Here is a 21447-nt window from a genome sequence, read left to right as displayed (position 1 = left end):
TATGAAAGTAACTTATATATTTTTGAGAGTTTTTTTGTTGTTGTTGGAGAAAGCTTGGCAATATCTTTAGCTAAAACAGGCGGTTGGAGCGTACCCTGAAGTGTTGGAATTTATTTCTTTATCATACTTTTAACTTACAAATAATGTAAAAAGTTTCCGTTTTTTATTTTGTATTTTTGGAGCAAGGATGTATATGATATAAACATATTATCTGAGAAGAGATGGTGGAGATGTGTAATTCCTTTCTGCTGCCACACACTCAAATAAAACGATTGGTCATTCGCCTATATGTTTTCGATTGCCCTCAGTCGCCCTTGGTACTTGGATTACCCTGGCTAAAAATCCACAACCCCGATATTGACTGGACGGTGCCAAGGCTTACCTCGTCCGCATCAGAGAAGGTGATGAATGCAAAACGGCTTGCAACACACCACTAGGGCACTACGAGTAGCTGGTCATGCCATTTGGGTTGGCAAACGCCCCCGCCGTTTTCCAGGCCCTGGTCAATGACGTCCTCCGAGACATGATTGGCAAGTTTGTGTATCTCGATGACATTTTGATTTTTTTCACTGTCCCTGTCCGACCGTGTAAGGCATATGCGGCTGGCGCTCCAAAGGCTCTTGGAGAACGGGAGCCTTTTCGGCCTTTTTGTCAAGGCCGAAAAGTGCGAATTCCATGTCCCCAAAACCAGGTTCCTCGGCTTTGTCATTGTTAAGGGTGAGCTGCAAACGGACCCGGCCAAGGTCACAGCTGTCTCAGAGTGGCCTAAACCTACCGACCACAAGCAGTTGCAGCAATTCCTCGGATTCGCCAATTTCTATCGGGGATTCATGAAGAACTGTCGTCGTGTTGCAGCCCCCCTCACCTCCATTGCCATCCCTTTCCGCTGGTCAGAAGAGGCGGAAACTGCATTCAGCAACCTCAAGAACCGGTTCACGTCTGCTCCTGTCCTTCTTCATCCAGACCTATGGAGACAGTTCATTGTGGAGGGGGACGCATCTGAGGCGGGAGTGGGGGGGCCGCGCTCTCCCAACGGCTACCCGAGGACGCTAAGGTACATCCATGTGCCTTCTTCTCCCGTCAACTCTCCCCAGCAGAGCGCAATTACAGCATCGGTGACAGAGAACGAGAGGAATGGCGCCATCTGCTGGAGGGTGCAACACATCCATTCTGGAATACTTGAGGACGGCAAAGAGACTAAATCCAAGACAAGCGAGGTGGGCCCTCTTTTTTGCTCCTTTTCATTTCACTTTGTCGTACATTCCAGGGCCTACGAACACCAATCCTGATTTCCTGTCCCGCCAGTTCTCCACCCACAAAACAAAGGATTCAGAGCCCATCCTTCCACCTGCTTGTGTTGTAGGATCAGTGGAGTCAGAGATCGAAGCATTGGTTAAGAATGCACAGAGCGGACAGAACGACCCCAGAGGTGGGTCCCAAGCAACTCTATTTGTCCCTGATTGTGTCCGCTCTCAGGTACTTGGATGGGCCCACGCTTCCCGTCTGAGCCGCCACCCGGGAGTCCACCGAACCCTAGCCGTCCTGCGCCCATGCTTCTGGTGGCCGACTATGAAAACGGACACTCGGTCACTCGTCGCCGCATGCACGGTATGTGCCCGAAACAAAACATCTACCAGTTCCGGTTACCGCCGCCCATTACCAGTCCCCAGCCGTCCAAGGTCCCACATAGCACTGGACTTCATCACTGGCCTTCCTCCATCAAGAGGTAACACAGTCATACTTAGTATAGTGGACAGATTTTCTAAGGCCGCCCACTTTGTTGCCCGAGCCAAACTCCCTTCCGCCACAGAAACGGCTAACCTGTTAATACAACATGTTTTCCGTCTCCATGGCAGTCCCCTAGATATAGTCTCAGACCGAGGTTCCACAGTTCACATCCCTCGTCTGGAAGTCTTTTTGCTCTGCGCCAGACATTTCTGTAAGTCTATCTTCCGGTTATCATCCGCAAACCAATGGTCAGGCGGAACGCACCAACCAACAGCGAGAAACCGCACAGCATCGACTAATACTGCGTCATGAGGTCAGTTCGTTCTTTGCGGAGTAACTAAGAACTCTCTTGAGGTTGAAATACATTTGACATTCTTTTCTAAACACAAACAAAACATACATGGTGTGAAACATTCAGTTGTGCGTAAGTTCACTTGTATGGGATGAATTTCTTAGGTGAAATGTGTAAGATCGCTTTGTGGGTCGTAGATGTTCCATGTGAGGGCAGTTCCGATCGTCGCCACTCGAAGGCGCTGTGGTCACATGTAGCTTTCAAGAACGCTGGAATGTGACTGACCTGGGTTCAACCAGGGCCATCTGGCTTGCTGTTATCTGTGATTTAATCCACAAACTCGACAGGGGAGAGGAAGGAGCCCCCCGATAAAATAAACTGGCGGTTCTGGAGGGTGAAAAGCAAACATTCACATCCTGGTGACATGCGTGGTGGTTGACTTCAAAAGTGTGGAAGGCCTTTCGGCCGTCTCTGGCGAGGGTGAAAAAGAGGCGGAGAGTTGCTATCTCTCAACCCCAAGCCCAGGTTGACCTTGCGCATATTTCCAAGAGTGAAGTGTTTGAGGAAAGGAGAACAACAACAACAAAATGGAGGGTGACTGGCAATATTCGTTACAGCTTCAAGTCGGCTGCGGGAAGAATTCGTTTCGGTTCTCACCGTCCCGGTTTTAGAGCGTCAGCCCGGTCTTGCTTCAGATAAACCCTTATTGAGTAACCAATTCGAAATAAGGATCCAATCGAAACACGCTCTTTTTACAGCGGCTCCTCTAAAGATCGGTTACGCTTGTTAAGACCTAAATAAGTTTAGCTGGTTTTATTAAACCCGCTCGGGCTTGTTATCCTAACTCGGAGGATATGGAGTGATATTTATCAAAACCAAATGAACTCCAACTGACACTAAGAAAGATATTAAGTTACGCAAGTGATTCTGAATTCAAGCGCTCGGTTCCTGTATAAATGGGTCGAAATACTTGAACCTGGGTAATCCTAACTCGAGATAAAATCGCTACTGTTAATAGTCATCCCTCTAACTATAAACAGCACAATTAATTCAAAGAACCTATGCCTTTAGCGGCAAAATAATACCAAAATTGGTTAGAATTTTCTAACGTTTATTACAATTTTAATAATAGTACAGATCATCAAACGAGTGAGTTGGAGAAATGACAATATAGTACTTAGTTCGTGAGGTTCAGAAATAAAATGAAATGAAAAGCTTTCAAGGTAAAATAAATTCAAAAATCAAAAGAATCAGAAATAAAAATAGAGTAAAATCAAAATCAAAAAGTTTTTCCAAATTAACAATCAAAATATTCAGAAACAAAAGTCAAATAAATCGAAAGATTCAAAAATAAAAGTCAAACAAATTCAAAATCAAAAGAATACAACCTAAAGTTAAAATCAAATAAAAGTCAACCAGCAGTGCACCTAAAGTTGGAAAAGAATAAAAATAATAATATAAGAAACGTTGGAGAAAGACCCCTTTTTAGTTAAAAAACAAACAAAAAAACAGTCCAACGGATTTAAGTAGTTTTGACCCGATAGAAGAAATGGGTTCGAAATCATGACTTTTCCTTAACTGTCCCAGACTTCCTCCTATCTACTCAAGTCTAATTTCGAATTTGCAATCTAAGGCATAGTTCAGCTCTCTTTTCTACACTCAAAAACAGCCACGAAAAACAGCCAATATTACGATGCCTTTTCGTACCTTACGAGTAGGATAAGCCATGTCCCCGAAGGTTGTCGGGAAAAGCCCCGACATGAGCCCTTCTCCTCCTTATATACCCGATAGTTGGATAAGGAGGAGTTCTTGTCTGGGACCCTCTTACTAAGGAAGTTAGTATGAGGGTTTCACCCCTAGATGGTGCCCTTTCTCCATCTTACTGCAAGCATTCCCACCTTTCAAGTCAAGCTACCCGATGACCTCATTCCTTTCTCACCCTGTCGCGGATGTTAACCATTTCAACATACGGGGGTCCTTCTCGACATTTCTCACAGCCGCCAATTCTACAGCGAGTGTTTCCACCGTTCAAGTGCCCTAATTAGGTCACATAATCATGCATGTTACCCAACAATTACTACATCTTGTTTGCTTCCGGTATACAGTATATCATATAAGTGTGTGTTTCCAGTGTGTGCCCCGCCCCCCAGTAGCACTGATGAAAAAAATGGTGTCCCCCTCTCGCATTGACGTTGACCCCCCTCCCCGAAGTAGTTGCTGAAAGTCAGCATTTGCACACCTTGGATGCGAATCCGAGCTGTTGTTCTTGCTGGCGTGGCGTCAAGGAATTTTGCGTCACACGCCAGGAAACTTGAACTTTACCACTTTCGCTTTCAAGCGTTCCGACGCGTCCGATAAACAGTTTATTCTTCAAAGCTCATCTTGACAAAATGAAATTAAAATTTGCTAAGTTTTATTACTTTTGCGTCAACACATCTTGAACGTTTATTCATTTTATTATTCCTGTCCAAAGTGAAATGCTTATGTACAGTATGTTGTGTGTTTCTTGGCCTGACGTCACCCGGTCTGTGGTCACGTGACTACCCCAAAATAAGCACTTCCTTGTCTTACCGGTTCCCGAGCAGCAGGAAGGAGAGCGTCGCTGTTTCAGCCCAAAACTTCCAAAAACACTTGTGCTGCTTTTCATCTCTTCTTACGCACACTCGACTTGATTTGAGGCGCAAAATGACGCCATTCTTTCAAGTGACGTCATCGGCGGGTATTTGAGCGGCGTCTTCCGGTTTGCTTTGACGCGGGACCGAAAGGAGCAAAAGATGTGGAAGATGAACTTGTTGGGATTGTTTGTGGTGGTTGTGCAAATCCACAGCGTGACGCCTGGTAAGTGCACAAGTTGACTCTCCCAATTGTTCACGTCTTAGTTGAAGGAAGCGACACTTGAACTGCAAACTGAAATATGCAAAATAGGTCATCGAGTGATGAAGTAGACTGTAAAGGAGAAAAATAGCAAACGTGAATTTCATCATGAATTAACTTTAACAATCATTCGCTTCATTTAAATGAACGCAAAAAATTTAATATATTAAGTGTCGTAAATGTTTCGTGGAAAAAAATGTTAATTTAACAATGATTTATATATATATATATATATATATATATATATATATATATGTATATATATATATATATATGTGTATATATATATATATGTATATATATATATGTATATATATATATATGTGTATATATATATATATATATATATATGTATATATATATGTATATATATATATGTGTATATATATATATATATATATGTATATATATATATATATGTATATATGTATATATATATATATATATATGTATATATATATATGTATATATATATATATATGTATATATATATAAATGTATATATATATATATGTATATATATATATGTATATATATATATATATATATATATATATGTATATATATATAAATGTATGTATATATATATATATATATATATATATATATATATGTATATATATATACGCACACCTCAAACAAAAGCCTCTCACGACTTAACGGTTGAAGATGCAGATTCCAGAAATGGCTCGTTAGAACGGCAAGGGTTTGGGGAACGCGAGCATGTTCTCAGTTTTTTAATCGGATGAAAAATGACCAAATGAGAGCAGGTTGAAATCTTATGATTGATCGAAAATGAAGAGGGGAAAACGGCGAAATTAACATGGAAAAACAGACGAAATAGTCCGACTTCTCCTCGCTTAAAGTGAAAATAAAGGTACTAAATGACACCTTATCCAAATAAAAGCATAGCCTTGTGGCTACAAATTGTGCGAATTTGATGTCGAGTGAGCAAAGATTGTGGCCATGGTGACGAGTTGAAGTGAAACTTGGAAATAGATTTTGTGCTTCGCTCAGCAGGCTCATAATAAATGATAAATACACAAATGAATTGCCCGAGATGTGACAAATATTGTCAGTTTAGATTGCTAATGTGGTCCTATTATCATTAAGACTATTTTTGTGATGCATTGTGATTTGTGAACTGCTAAAAAAGAAACCAAACCCACGTGAACACGTCTGAATCACGCATTTCGTTTGCGCTGCTGTACTGACGTCATCGGCAAGATCGACGGCGCTTCAATCTGTTTTTTTTTTCTTAAATCTTCAAGTAGCCTGCTTTTATATTCTTAGGTTTATTTACGTTTTGACAATTTCTGTCCATACATTTTTTTAACTCTTTGACTGCCAGACGTTTTCAGAAAAGGGATGCCGTCAGTGCCAGCCGATATAAGCATTTTGACTGATCTTTCAAGGTCCACAGAAAATGTTCTGTTTGGACTATGGAAACACACATACTACCAAATGAAAGAAGACTTTCATCTTTCATTAGAAAAAAATAGTTTGTTTCTACCTTATTCCGTTCTTTAGTAATCAACAATAGAAAATGGTTAGTTTCATTCAAATGCGCTTGTTTTGGACCAAAATACGGAGAAATCAAGCTTTTAGTGAAACGATATTATTTCATGCACTCTAGTGAATTTTACACTTCTTTTTGTCCATGAATGATGCCACAAACACCTAAATAGTGCTTTACTTCTATAAAACACTACCACCAAGAATGAAAAAGTGTTTTTTGATAGCAAAATACGTTTATTTACATTCAACAGTGTAACAATTTGACAACAATTTGGCAAACTATTTACAAATGTGTGCAACTGTGGTGCTATTTACAATTATGTGGATGTTTCAACGACAGTTTTTCTTTTTGTGAAACACTCCCCTGCGTGCAAGGAGACGCAACATGATTTGCACAACAGATTAGTTTCACTGCGATTGCCTCTTCGCGTGCAGAAGCTACACTTTCTTGCAGGCCGTTTTTTCCGGGGAATAGCAAGTATATACTGCAGTGTGTGTTGCCATCAAGTCTACTATCAGGATCATGCTACGGTTACGTTACGGTGGTGTTACGTCTGGCTTCCTCATGTCCTTCAGTTGCTATACCGGGTGGTAAGAGATGTTCTGATCCATCTTATCCACTCCATTCATGGTGGCATCGTAGTCCAGAACCAGTGTCTTCTCCGTGATCAGACTGTACCCGCTCCTCCGATGAATATGCATTGGACTCGGGGTACTCTTCATTGTCCGACAAAATGTCCGCTTGTGCAGCTACGGCGTTAGCAGCGCTAGCCGGTGATGCTTTATGACGTGATAATAAAGGCCGCGTCCAACTGTGGCGTCCAACTGTGGCGTCAACCTCGGGATTCACCATCATCATCGGGATTCACCATCATCATCATCATCAATGTGCATTGGTCGATGCTTTTCGACAACTCTCCTTCGCCCGATCGAATACCCGGTCGGGTGTGCTGCGCGTTTTCCGGCGTTAGCAGCGCTAGCCGCGCTAGCCGCGCTAGCCGGTGAGGCTTACTACGTGATCATAACGGTCGCGTCAAGGCTTCCAACTTTGGCGTCAAGCTCGGAGTCATCATCATCGTCGACATCAATGCGCTTTTTAGTATTGATCGATGCTTTCCGTCTTTGAAAAAAATGCTCAAGCTTGAGCTGCTTGCAACCGGTTGCTTCATCAGCCATTGTGTCATGATCAGCCATGTCTCCTCAACACTCTAGCTCCGCCTCACGTCTTCTACTGACGCCCACGGTGGGCGGCCCATTCAACCTTGTGCAAAGAGAGTCATCGCTGCCATCTAGGGGCCAAAACGAGTCATTTTACTAACTAGATCTGCTTGATACTTTCAGCACAGCTGCCCAAGGCTTTTCTCCACCCGTTTCCCAAAAAAACAAAAAAAAAACATAGTGAAAGTCTTTTAACGTCTTCGGCGCCCTTCCGTAGGTTTTTACTAAACGTTTTATAACGTTTATGGCGGTCAAAGAGTTAATGTTACAAGAAAAGTTGAAATTGTTCAATTTTTTGTTTTTTTGCAGAGTACATGTTGAAAAGACAAAATGAAAAAAAACTTAGAATGTTTTTTATTTTTTAACAACACAAACTTAAAACAACAACAACTTGAAGTTGTATGACTTGATTGCTGTCTCCTTGTGGTCACCAGGTGAAGTTGTGAGCCAGCGGGAGCAGATCGTGCGGCCCTAAGACAAAAACGACATCAGTGAGTCACGTCAACTTGTTGTACAGCAAACGTTTTTGAAATATGATGAAAGCCACCAGCACAGAAGGGGATCCGGGCCAAATTGCTCACACAGCCGCATCGCCAGGAAGCCCGCCATGTTCCTCGGCGCCTGCGGCAGAACATTGGAAGACATCGAGGAAAAGCTCGCCGAGTCGACAACATTCAAAGTTTACCATCAACTTCAAGCTGATGGTATCAATGCAGCAACAAGAACACAAGTCACTGCCTGGTCGAGGGGACTCTACAACAACAAAATGGAAGTTATGAGGTTTTTTTTTTTTTTTAAGGCAGCAAATTTGACAGAAGATGAAACCCACCAGTGCAGAAGAGGACCTGCGACTCAATTCTGGGACTGTCAGTGATGACGCAGTTGCATTCACAGGACGATGACCTTGAAGTGACCTTCCATTTCGGCATCGGACGAACTGACACACAAACAGGAGATGAGCAATGAACCAGTCCAGCTACTTCAGTTTATTAACATGTGTCAACAAAAAAAACAAAAAAAAGTGATCCAGAGAGCGCCAGCGACAAGCTTTTAAATCAGCGCCGGTGTAAGGAGGAGATACTGCATTGACTACATCATGTAGGTCGTGCGCTGTGAATTCCGGCAAAGTCGGCGATTTGATGAACTTGGTAAAAACAGCAGGCGACAAAGGGTAATGGGCTGTTTTCAAACTAGCGATCTCCAAATTAAGTAAATATCGCGATTTATAAGTCCCGACTAAATGTGCCACTTTGACTGACAGGCAAACTTCGGTTGAAGTAGTAACAACTTTTAGTTAGTAAAATAACAGCCGCTAAATCACAAAGTCGTTCCGGGTCACGTCCATTTAACAGTCATTTCCTTCCGTCCGTCCTTCATAGGGCAGTCACGTGATCACGTGACGTCGGTGCAAAATGTCATATATTGTTAAATTAATGACCATGTTTTTTTTCTTTTGCTTTCTTTATTAATTCACACTTCAACATCCATTTCAAACTGAACACATAAACGGTGCTGCCAAACAAGACACAATAAAAAGAAAACACTCAAAACAAAAACAAAAAACCCAAAAGGTCTCATCGGACAGTAAACTTTTGAAGTTATTAAATACACAAGGCTTGCTTCGTCTTCGCCCTCCTCAAAGTCCTTCCAAACCCTTCAATTTCCTTACAATAAATCAAAAACAAAGGTCGACATTTAATAAATCGACATTTGTGAATAAATTGCAGCTACCGCCATTTAAGTTGTAACCTCACCCCGATTGCTGAAAGTCAACATTTGCACATCTTGAATTTTATTGCTTTCGCTTCAACACAGCGATAACGTTTATCGTATGATTCCTGTCCAAAGTGCAAAGCGCATGTATGTTGTGTGTTTCTTGGCCTGACGTCACCCGGTCTGTGGTCACGTGATTTCCCCGAAAGGAGCACTTCCTTGTCTTCCCGGCTCCCGAGCAGCAGGAAGGAGAGCGTCGCTGTTTCAGCCCAAAACTTCCAAAAACACTTGTGCTGCTTTTCATCTCTTCTTACGCACACTCGACTTGATTTGATGAGCAAAAGGACGCCACGCTTTCAAGTGACGTCATCGGTTTGAGCGGCGTCCTCTGGTTTGCTTTGACGCGGGACCGAAAGGAGCAAAAGATGTGGAAGATGAACTTGTTGGGATTGTTTGTGGTGGTTGTGCAAATCCACAGCGTGACGCCTGGTAAGTGCACAAGTTGACTCTCCCAATTGTTCACGTCTTACTGAGAAAAACAAGACAACAAAAATATTGTAATTTGTTACAGCAAAATCTTTATATTCATGATTTGGACTTGAACTGTGAGGTGGATGTGCTTAGCAGTGTGCCACAAAGCCTGCTAAGCACATCCACATCCTAATTGAAATAAAACAAAAACATATTTGTAGTCAAATAACAAACTGCCATTAACAGAAAACTGTCCCTATAAAACGTTTTATTTTTATTTTTTTTAAGTTAAAAATGTCAAATTTTACTCACAAAGGGGAGCTAAAAAACAACAACTAAAAAAAACTTTTATTTGCAAAATGTGTTGTATGTGCCCCTACTAGTTAGACAAAAAAATAACATTAAAATCTATAAAAACAAGTATTGTAAGTTAAGTCTCATGACTTTAATTCGTTTATTCCAAAATAAAAATGTACTTGGATGTAACTTTTTTATTTGGTTTGGGGAAAATAGATATATTTGATGTACATTAAATTGAAAATAATGCCTTCAACCAAATCATGAATACAATAAGACAAAAAAAATAGCTTTAATAAATTACCGGTACAGTTTTTTTGTTTTTTTGGTTTCGTCCAATGAATCCCTTTTTTCAGCGCAACACTTGGAAATACGCCAACATGACCATTAACAGAGATGGAATAGTTCAATTGGAAAATGTAGCAAACCGAGTTAATCACCTGACATATGCAAAATATGTGATGAAGGATACTGTAAAGTAAAGCAAACACGTTCGACAAGCGTATTCAAATTGTAACATGCCGATTGTCAAATAAAAGTTATATGGATAGAATAGAAGAAAATAACTAATAATGAACTTTAATAGACATTAAATGAATGTAAGTGAACCGTGAGCGCACAAAAAACAAAATGTTTACTGTTTTAAATAAGGGTTTCCAAGAAGAAGAAAAGTTTTTTGTTGAAATTTGAAAAGACAATCATTTCAAAATTGGATAGTCCAAGATTTGTGGACATCAAACCAACAAAATGTTTTTGTTTTCCCTTTCACCGATTCTCTCACTGAAGAATTTCTTGACTGCGTCTGCTCAAATTCCTTCAGAACTTGTAATGGTTGTGTTGGAATGTTTAATCAAGGGAATTAATCTCCAGAAATCAATTTAACCTTCGTCTTGTGTTAACTTTCTGTTACCATCTCTTATGTTAATTTGTTTTATTTATTTATTTATTTAAATATTATTGACTATAGTAACATCTATGGTGTTATGGGTCGATTTCGACCCATATATATTTACTTCAAGAAAAATGCAAAAAAAGTATTTTTTCAGCAGTAGAACTTAAATATAAACACAAAATGAAAAGCAGATCTTTGTCGTGTTGAAGGTGTGGACGAAGTGCTAGGTGAGCTCTGCAGCTGTCTGACCAAGATGGCAGCATCTGGGGTTCGGGGCACCCGTTCCCTTCGCTCAATGTGTGGCTTGACAAGTGCATTTCCCAGCTCCTCAAGAAACATTCTTCGCTTGCTTTCTTTGGTTGAGTTCCACCCTTGGTGGATTTGGGTCCACAACACAAATGCATTACATGCAGACACATCAAGGATGTTGTAAAACACAACCATTGGCCACCTCCTGGTCATTCGCTGGCCAGTGTAGGTAGCAGTCAGCTTGTCCAGGTTGTCCACTCCTCCTTTGTTTTTGTTATAGTCGAGGATAATTGTGGGCTTTTTGTCACTTCCTGATGAGTTGCGTCCATCTCTCCCAGACATCCCTGATGGGGGCAAGCTTGTCAGATCTTGCTCTGCTATTTCGGTTGTCAAATCTGAGGACTCTTGATATCATTCGAAAGGTCTGAAGTGACATTGTTGCCCGGAAAATGTTTATGCCTGTCGATGCGTCCCAGAGACTATCAGTGGCCTCATTGCAGGATCTGTACGCTCCAGCAAGAAGAAGAACACCAATGTAAGCATCCAGATATTCCTCATCAATGTCTTTCCACATGTCGTCATGGACTTTTTTTCTTTCAAGGTTTGTCATAGCCATGATGACTCTTTTTGGTGACAATGGCATGAATAGCTCGAAACATGTCTTGATGTCACTGACTCTTGTCACAGCAAACCTTGTGATTCCAGGGGTCATTTTTATGACATTTGCAGCAGCTGCCCTGCCATGTACATCATGAGGTACTGAGCTCCAACAGATCTTACCATTTTTGGACTTGAATCTTTCAGTGGGACGAGCTTCACCACCAGTGACCTCCTCATCAGACTCATCAGATATGTCTGTGTCTTCTGGATGATACTCCACATTGTCTTCCTCCTCAGAAACCTGCTCATCCACATCGCTATGCTGCTCTGTGTCCTCTTCCTCATTTTCGTCAAAAAGATTATCCAGAACTTGGGTCGCTGTAAATGTTCTTCTCATGTTTGTATGCTGCAAATTGGAGATGTGCACTCTGCAAGTCAAATGACCCTTCAAATGAATGAATTGACCTTGCATGTCAGGACATGCCCATCTCTGTTTGTTTTGTTTTTGTGCAGGTGTACTAGAAAACACGGCAAAATGCGAATCCCCTACAGCTCACAGGATTGGGAGAGGAGCTGTCTGTCAGTGTGTTGGCTGACAGTGCAATTATGAATCCAGTTTTGGCTCTAATTATTGCTTTATAATCTTATTTTTATAACTGGGTCGAAACCGACCCTAACAACACAAATGTAATAATTTCAACCAGAGCATTTTAGAATTTAGTGAAAACATTTTTTTTTGTTTTATTTTGTTGAAATAGAGGTTCCTGACAAAGTCAAAAAGCCTTGATGCAATAAACAAATTTATATGGTTATTTTATGCATGTTAAATCTAAAAACGGGTCGCTGCCGACCCTAACGCAAGACGAAGGTTAAAGAGCTCAGTATTGTTCATTCGGAAATGTCATCATCATTGCTCTTTATTTTTATTTTTTTATTTTTTATTTTATATATATATATATATATATATATATATATATATAAATTGTGTATGTGCGTGCGTGTATTTGTTAGCTCACCAAAAACCTATTAGAAAAAATCCCATACCGTTCACCTAAACCGAACACCGCCGTCAGGAGACCCGAGGGGACCAAAGAAAACCAAGGAAGGTGAAATCCAGCACCGACCAGACATCACCCACCGGGCCACCCACCAGAATTCTTCCCCAACCCAAGAAACATCTAAATTCCAACAAATCCAAATATAAAAAATAAAAAATCAGGGAGACCTCAAGAGACCAAAGGAGAGACTGAGGAAAGGAAGGAAGGACAGACGAAGCCGAGTGAGATCCACAGACACCAGCCTCCACCGATTCAATGACCTGAGGAGGAAGCAGATTGTGTCTGAGCAGTGAATGAAATACTTTTTGACTGTCCATTGCTCTCCAAGGGTAAGTAGCTGTAATTAATTTTACTTATATATATATATACTATTTGTAGTTTACATTGGAGGTTCCACTGTTATTTATCAAGCCATAATCAGCATTAGTTCTTAGCAGTAGTAAACATAATGTAGATTATTTGTATTGTTCTGTCTGTCTATCTAGCTAGCTAGCTATATAAAAAAAAAAATCATACTAAAGTAAAAAACTACAATTCTCCTTCCCACAATGGTGCAGTTACAGCCCCAGGAGATCAGCCCGCCCCCCACAGCCAACCTGGACCGCTCCAACGACAAAGTGTACGAAAACGTGACGGCACTGGTCAAGTCAGTCATCGAGATGTCCAACCGGATTCAGCCAGCGGCGCCCGAGGAGTACGTGCCCATGGTCAAGGTGAGGGGCCCCCGCGGGGCTAGTCACGAACGCAACATCCCAATTTAAGACTTGTAATTCCTTTTTTTTTTTTTATGAGAAACTCTTATCACATATTTACAATAATACAGAGTGATTAATAACTCCCTATTTTTAAATACTTATTGTAAGTTTCTCTCAATTTTTTTGTTTATTCTTTATTGTAGTTTTTTTTTTTAACAAGAAATTGATTTGAGAGGAAAGTTTGCATGTAGCATGAGTTCTACATTTATTTATTTATTTTTTTAAACGACAGAATGTGGAAGAGAAGCACTAGTAACTGTTCAGATTTAGTTACAAAATTAAATTATATACATGAAAGAAACGGCACCAAAAAATCAAGAGCAAAATTACAATAAATGTGTATTTTAAAAGAAGGGGTTACTTTTTAATCACCCTGTACATTTTCAAAAGCAGCCATTTTTAAAAATCTATTTAACACGTGATGACTCGCTTTGAAGGAGTTTGCCACGTGACGAACTGGAAAGCAGATGAAGTAGTGACGTTTGAACTTGCTTTTTATATAATATATATAAAGTTTATATACATATGTAATATTTCCAGCCTTTGTTCTTACTGGATGTTTTTTTTGTTTTGTTTTTTGTCAGTGTTGCTTTATTTTCCACATTCTCGTCCTTCATCTTTAAATCAGGGGTGAGGAGCAGTTTCCCTATTTTTCTAAAATATATGATTGACAAATATGAGCATTTGCAGGTTAAATGTTTTTAAATGTGTATGTCAGCTCCTCTGAGGTTTGATTTGTTTATGAAGTTGCATGACAGGTCACGTGCCGCAGGTTACTACCCACCCCATTTTTAAAACACAAGCAAGTACACGGCAGGCCACTTTTTTTTTTTAAGTTACGTATATAAATAATTCTATTTTAACACTTTTATGAGGCACAGATTGCTTGTTCGATACAAGCATAGAATGGAATGGATATAGAACACCATAAATATGCTTTTTATTGATGCTTAAAAATCTTGATGGCTTCTTTGTTTTTAATGTATATAACAGAGTCATATTGGGTTGCTTTTTTACACTACAAAACAAATTGGCAACTTTTCAGACTAGAATTCAATACTGTGAATAGACCAGAATCACAACATTATTTATTGGGTGAATGGCGACTGCAGTTGGATACTTTAGTCAGCCAGTTTGAACCTGATAAATTCCCAGAATGGGATGTATATTCCCTTTTCACAATTGCCTAACCTTCCCACCACCACCACCATTTCTCTCAGGAAAAGACTCATCATGTACAGTTGCAAATAAAAAACACTCAAACAGGTTACGGTTACTTCTTTATTTACCATAAAATGTACTATTTCTGCTATACAGCTAATTTATAGCGTTGGAGTTGCCTAAAACGTTTCAATTATTTTTAAAATAATTAAGAAAAATAAAAACGTGTTTCTGCCCGGTTTTGAACCGGAGACCGACCCTTATGTTTTTAATAGTCTTCCACTGAAGAGTATACGCTTCTTAAAAATGTTTTTACAAAACTGCATTGGATTCCATTTGTTTTACAACAGTAAGTCTGATTTTTCTGTGGTTATTTTGTGAGCCGCGCCGCGCAGAAGCTGTGAATAGTTAAACTCAACTGCCCTTAACTTTACGGCTTACCTGCACTACCATTGAAAATAAATTCCCAGTCATTTTCAACGGTAGTGCTTAGTTCAATACCGACGCGATATATTTTTGTCCACTGACTGGCGGTAGCGCTGCAGGTATGTTTTGGTCGGGGTCAAAGTTAACAGGACGCAGTCGCGGTCTCTGGGGTATATGCCATGGAGGAGGCGGGACTTACGACTTCCTGGTTTCATCAGCTTTGTTTCCGTTTCTTGTAAGCGACGTGTGGGCCGCGTCCCAGTTCTTGCGCTTCTGCGTTTATGCCGCTTGCTTGCGCGTTCCCGTCGACGGGTGCGACTGTGTAGTGTGTTTGTCTCAGTTGACGAGAGTTGAGACACCCTGCGCGCGAGAAGGGGTGGGGTTGCGGGTGCGGGTGCGGGTGCGGGGGTTGGAACGCTGGAAACGACGCTGATGTGTGAAACCCGGAAGTTGGAAGCCCGTGGCATCGACCCCATTTTAAAAATGTGAAATTGCGGGGCTGTCCTGATCAAATATGACGATTAAAAAATGAGTACCGGTAAATATAATGCCACTTGCCACACTGCGAATTTTGGTTTACCAAAGTGAACAAATTATCCTGAGCAAAGTAACAATATTTAGGAAATACGCAGTGAGCTTGTCCATCTTGAAAGATCCTTTAAGTTTCAAATTCCACAGTTTTGTTTTGCACAAGTTGAAAAGTGTCCCTGTGGCTGTGACGCTCTGTATTTAAGTATAAATTAAATGGATAATTATTGAAGGATTTACTATCATTATGAGGCGCACAACTGTCGTGGCTATGCGTACGTAAAGTCTCTTTACATATTAGAAGAAGAAGAAAAAACCCCACTATGCTTTGATTTTGAAGGCCGAGAAACGCGCCAATCCGGTTCAGTTTGTGTGCAATTCTCTGCTTCCATCTGGTGCTTAAATCGTGAACTGCAACTAAGATGTCATTACCTACTGCTCAGGTGTCTCGTATTCTGCCCTTTACTATATTTTGTTTGCTTCAAACTCTTTGTAGTTGGGTTAGGATTGTAGTCTTTTATACATGCAATAAGAAATGTATTTTCAAAAATGAAATATATGAAGAGGACGTATTTTGTCCACATTTTAAATAGCTTGTTTTCTTTTTGAATATACATCTAGAAGTGTGTGTGTGTGTTCCGAGTGTCACTGGCTGGTCACCATTTGTAGCGAGATATTTGGTGCAAAACTCACGTGACTGGACAGCAGCAGAAAATCCACTTGTGACTCCTAGTGGCGACTTCTTTGACTACAAGTTGTCATTTCTACAGGTACAAACATTTTTTACAAGTTAGTTTTGCACCATATTTAACTCCATACTTTAAAAGTAAAATTAATTCAAAATCATACGAATCAGAAATAAAAATAGAGTAAAATAAAAGTAAAAAACTTTTTCCCAAAAATAAAATAAATAAAATTTTAATGAAGCAAATTGTCAATCAAAAGATTCAGGGAAAAAAAAGGAAAATAAAACAAAATCAAAAGATTCAAAAATAAAAGTAAAATAAATTCACAATCAAAATAATCCAAATTGAAAATAAATTGAAATAAAAGTCAAAAAGTTTTTAGAAAAGGAACAAAGAAAATAAACTAACACAAATTAACAATCAAAAGATTCAGAAACAAAAGTAAAATAAATAAAAGTTAAAAAAATCAAAAGAATACAACCTAAAGTTAAAATCAAATAAAAGTCAACAAACAATTACTACATCTTGTTTGCTTCCGGTATACAGTATATCATATAAGTGTGTGTTTCTAGTGTGTGCCCCGCCCCCCAGTAGCACTGATGAAAAAAATGATGTAGTTGCTGAAAGTCAGCATTTGCACACCTTGGATGCGAATCCGAGCTGTTGTTCTTGGTGGCGTGGCGTCAAGGAATTTTGCGTCACACGCCAGGAAACTTGAACTTTACCCCTTTCGGTTTCAAGCGTTCCGACGCGTCCGATAAACAGTTTATTCTTCAAAGCTCAGCTTAACAAAATGAAATTAAAATTTGCTAAGTTTGATTACTTTTGCGTCAGCACATCTTGAACGTTTATTCATTTTATTATTCCTGTCCAAAGTGAAATGCTGTATGTTGTGTTTCTTGGCCTGACGTCACCCGGTCTGTGGTCACGTGACTTCCCCGAAATCGAAATATAGCCGCTTCCTTGTTGCCTTCACCGTATTAGAGCGGCGTCTTCTGGTTTGCTTTGACGCGGGACCGAAAGGAGCAAAAGATGTGGAAGATGAACTTGTTGGGATTGTTTGTGGTGGTTGTGCAAATCCACAGCGTGACGCCTGGTAAGTGCACAAGTTGACTCTCCCAATTGTTCACGTCTTAGTTGAAGGAAGCGACACTTGAACTGCAAACTGAAATATGCAAAATAGGTCATCGAGTGATGAAGTATACTGTAAAGGAGAAAAATAGCAAACGTGTTCGACAAGTGTATTAAAATTGTAACATGTTGACTGGCAAAATACAAGTGGTCATAATTCATGAATTTCATCAGGAATTAACTTTAACAATCATTCGCTTAAATGTTTTTTTATTTAACAATGATTTATATATATATATATATATATATATATATATATATATATATATATATATATATTTCAAATATGAACAGTCCAAGATTTGTGGACAGCAAGCAAACAAAATGTTTTTGTTTTCGCTTTGACCGATTCACTCGCTCACATTCCAAACTTGTAAGGGTTGTATTGGAATTTTCCATCAACAGAATTAATCTCCTCTTAAATATACTTAACTTAAATACTGTATAATAAATGAAAATTTAGAATGAACAAAAAATATATATACTGTGTTGTATAAGCAAATTAAAAAATAATTTTAATGGAAAAATGACTGTCAATGAAAAAAGAACATATATGATGAATGAAAGATTATTCATAATAAACAAAAAATCATACAAAAACGAAAAAACATAAATAAACAAATATCTATATATATAATTAACGGAAAATAAAATAAAATAAACAGGAAAGTAACACAGGCGAGAAACGAGGGAACACTGTACATACAAAATAGCAATGTCTGTGTAATAAAGGATTAATAAGCAAACTTATTAAGGAAGCGTTTGTTTGGTTTGTGTGTAAGAATGAGCTGAAATCAATCAATGTATTGAAATGAATGCAAAAGACAAATATGTGTTTTATCAACAATAAAAACAATTATTTCCCCAAAAAGATGTCAATAGTTTGGACGTCAATCAAACAAAATGTTTTTGTTTTCTTTCAGTGGTTCACACGCTCAAATATTTCACAACTGCGTCCTCTCACATTCCAAACTTGCCAGCGTACTTCGAGGTTGCTTATGTTGACGGCGTTCAGATTGTTCGTTACGACAGCAAGAGCAGGAAAGCAAAAGCCAAACAGGACTGGATGAACAAAATCACCGACGACGATCCGCACTACTGGGAGAGACAGACACAGTTCAATATTGGTAATGAGCAGGTCACCAAAATCAACATTGAAATTGCTAAAGCGCGCTTCAACCAAACTGGAGGTTTGCTTACATTCAACTTTCTAACAACAAAAACATTTCATGTGTGAATACTTTTTGCTTTAACTATTCACACACACACGTACTCGAGTCGGATGTTGCTTTGTGTGTTTGTGTGCGTGTCAGGTGTTCACATGTTCCAGAGGATGTCTGGCTGCGAATGGGACGACGAGACTGACGAGGTTAACGGCTGGCGACACTACAGTTACAACGGCGAAGACTTCATCTCGTTTGAGTTGTCGACACTGAGATGGATCGCAGTTAAGCCGCAAGCTGTCGTCACCAAACACAAGTGGGACCAAGACGACGCCTGGAATCAACTCAGGAAGCATTACTTGACTGAGATTTGTCCTTCTTACTTGAAGAAGTTTGTGAGCTATGGGAGGGACTTCCTGATGAGAACAGGTACCAGCACGCCCCCTGGAGGAGCATGGCTGACATGGCAACATGCACTCTCGCCTTGCCCCTCTCACACATTCTCCATTTCCCTCACCTCGCATGTTCTCTATTTCCTCTCACTAATTTCATCATCTTGCACTCCAACTTGCCTCATTTCCACACATTCTCTCCATCTTTCCATCGCATGTTTTCTCTCACGCTTTAAATCCACATTTTGTCCTGTCACACATTCTGGCCATTTTTTTTTCTGCTCTCACATATCTATCCATCTCTCTCTCTCGCTCATGCTCTCCATCTTTGGTCTTCACACACATTCTCTTCATTCATTATCCTCTCACTTTCTCTCCATCTTTGTCTTTTGTCATCTCTCCATCTTTCTGCACCTCATGTTCTCTAAAACGTTCCTTGTTACACATTATCTTCACTCCTCTCACACACATCTCTATGTACTTAATATTTTTGCACATTCTATTCATCCTTTCTACTTGCAATGATTTCCCCTCTCACACATTTTCTCTATCTTTTGTCCTCTCACACATTGTGGCTATATTTCTTCCTCTCACATATTCCCTGTCATCTTTCTGAGTTCACACTTGCTCTCCATGGTTTCTCCTCTTCAACTTGTTCTCCATCTGTCATCCACTCACTTTCTTCCCATCTTCTGTCTCTTTCCTCAACGGTCCTCTCACACGACTCTCCAAGTTTCTCCTCTCTCAAATTATTTCTGTCATTCTCTCACTTTCTCTCTTCTCTTCATCTTTTGCTCTTTCCTTCTTTGGTCCTCTCATACGTTCACTTAAACTGTCATCCCCTCATGCTTGTTCTCCATCTTTGGTCCTCACACACATCCTCTATATTTTTCTCCTCTCACACAGTCTCTGTCTGTCATTCTCCCACAAATGTTCTCCATCTGTTGTTCTTATACATCTTTTCTCCTCTCACACATCCACTCCATCTGCCACTTTCTCCCCACCTTTCATTCTTTCCTTCTTTGCTCCTCTCACACATCTACTCCATCCCTCTCCCGGCAGAGCTGCCGGTGGTTTCGCTGCTGCAGAAGACGCCTTCGTCGCCGATCACGTGCCACGCCAGCGGTTTCTACCCGGCGGACTCCGCCCTGTTTTGGAGGAAGGACGGCGAGGAGCTCCACGAGGACGTGGAGATGGGAGAGCTCCTCCCCAACCACGACGGAACCTTCCAGACGACGGCCCACCTGAAAGCGGAGCTGCCGGCCGACGCGGAGGGCCGCTACGAATGCGTCTTCCAGCTGGCTGGCGTCGAGGACGACATGGTCACCAAGCTGGACAGAAGCATCATCCTGAGTAACCACGGTAACGCACGCACGCACGCACGTGATCCTTGCGTGTCATTCACACGTCTTCCTTCTCACGTCTGGTCAAGAGGAAGACGCCACTAAGGTGACGCTGGCCGTTGTTGTCCCCTTGGCGCTCCTCGCTCTGCTGGCGCCGCTGCTCGTGCTCCTCGTCAGGCGCTACAAAAGCCCACCAGGTGAGGGACGCAAATGTTGGCCTGCCTGCCGGCAACATTCGGGATCACAAGTCGCAACTTTCTTCCTCTTTTCTTCCTTGCAGCCGACTACGCTCCAGCTTGTAAGTCAAACGTCTTCGCAGTCCTGTCCGGGTCCGATGTCCACCTTTGCGAAAAAAACGCTCCACATCTCTCGCTATCTTTGCGTCCCGCAGCTGCTGACGCTTCCGAGCCCGATCCCGAGCCGGCCTCAAAGTCCGTTTCCGAGCCTGATGCCGAACCTGCTTCCGAGTCGTTTCCCGAGGCCCATTCCGGGACCAGTTCCTCGTGACGTCACACGGTGAGTGAGCTGACGCGGACTCCACGTGTTCTTGGACTCTGGATTCATGTCCACCATTTGCTGTGCTCGTCTTCGTGCAGGTGTCGGGACACGACAGAGACGTCTCCGTCCAAGTGCTTGGATTTGAAAACAGAGAGAATTTATATTTGTTTCGGAGATTTATTTGAGTTCCTTGGGTTGTCCGTTTGATTTGTATGAAATCGTCAGTCACATGGCTGATATTGATTGGTATCAAGCAGTTGAATAGCAATAATAGATTTATATCACATTTTTTGATTGTGGGTTTGCCTCCTCTATCATCTTTACTTAGATTCGTCCAGAATTTCTTTCACTTCAACAGTCAGCAGTTAATTGGTACATCTTTCACAATGTTGTTGTTTGCACTTATTTGACCTCGTGATGTAAATATTGGACCAATAAAAGGATGATGAATGAA

At 40.7% G+C, this 21447-nt stretch overlaps 1 protein-coding gene across 13 annotated transcripts; it reads left to right on the top strand.

Moving 5' to 3' along the window:
* The first annotated feature begins 4589 nt into the window (after positions 1-4589).
* LOC147157798 (major histocompatibility complex class I-related protein 1-like) lies at positions 4590-21447 on the top strand. 13 transcript variants are annotated; one of them, XM_086062875.1, is made up of 10 exons: positions 15660-15790; positions 16402-16550; positions 17451-17562; positions 18521-18787; positions 18911-19189; positions 20215-20514; positions 20585-20692; positions 20776-20793; positions 20887-21011; positions 21092-21447. In XM_086062875.1, exons 1-9 carry the CDS (start codon positions 15781-15783, stop codon positions 21000-21002), a joined length of 1359 nt encoding a protein of 452 aa, XP_085919001.1. In that variant the 5' UTR covers positions 15660-15780; the 3' UTR covers positions 21003-21011; positions 21092-21447. The 13 variants fall into 13 exon arrangements, with proteins under 13 accessions (XP_085919005.1, XP_085919004.1, XP_085919006.1 ...); XM_086062871.1 differs by having other exon boundaries at positions 15658-15790; positions 20776-21011; XM_086062870.1 differs by having other exon boundaries at positions 15658-15790; positions 20585-20793.

This window comes from Leptonotus elevatus, chromosome 19 (genome assembly GCF_054856555.1).
Source record: "Leptonotus elevatus isolate MCC_2025b chromosome 19, RoL_Lele_1.0, whole genome shotgun sequence".
NCBI lineage: Eukaryota > Metazoa > Chordata > Actinopteri > Syngnathiformes > Syngnathidae > Leptonotus > Leptonotus elevatus.
This window is presented reverse-complemented; position numbering and strand designations above follow the sequence as displayed.

Bases quoted from the DNA above. Each gene is read 5' to 3' on its own strand.
- LOC147157798 (XM_086062868.1), top strand. The intron at 16,551-17,450 runs GTACAAACATTT...TCACCGTATTAG, and splicing joins ACAAGTTGTCATTTCTACAG to AGCGGCGTCTTCTGGTTTGC. The intron at 20,515-20,584 runs GTAACGCACGCA...CGTCTGGTCAAG, and splicing joins CATCATCCTGAGTAACCACG to AGGAAGACGCCACTAAGGTG.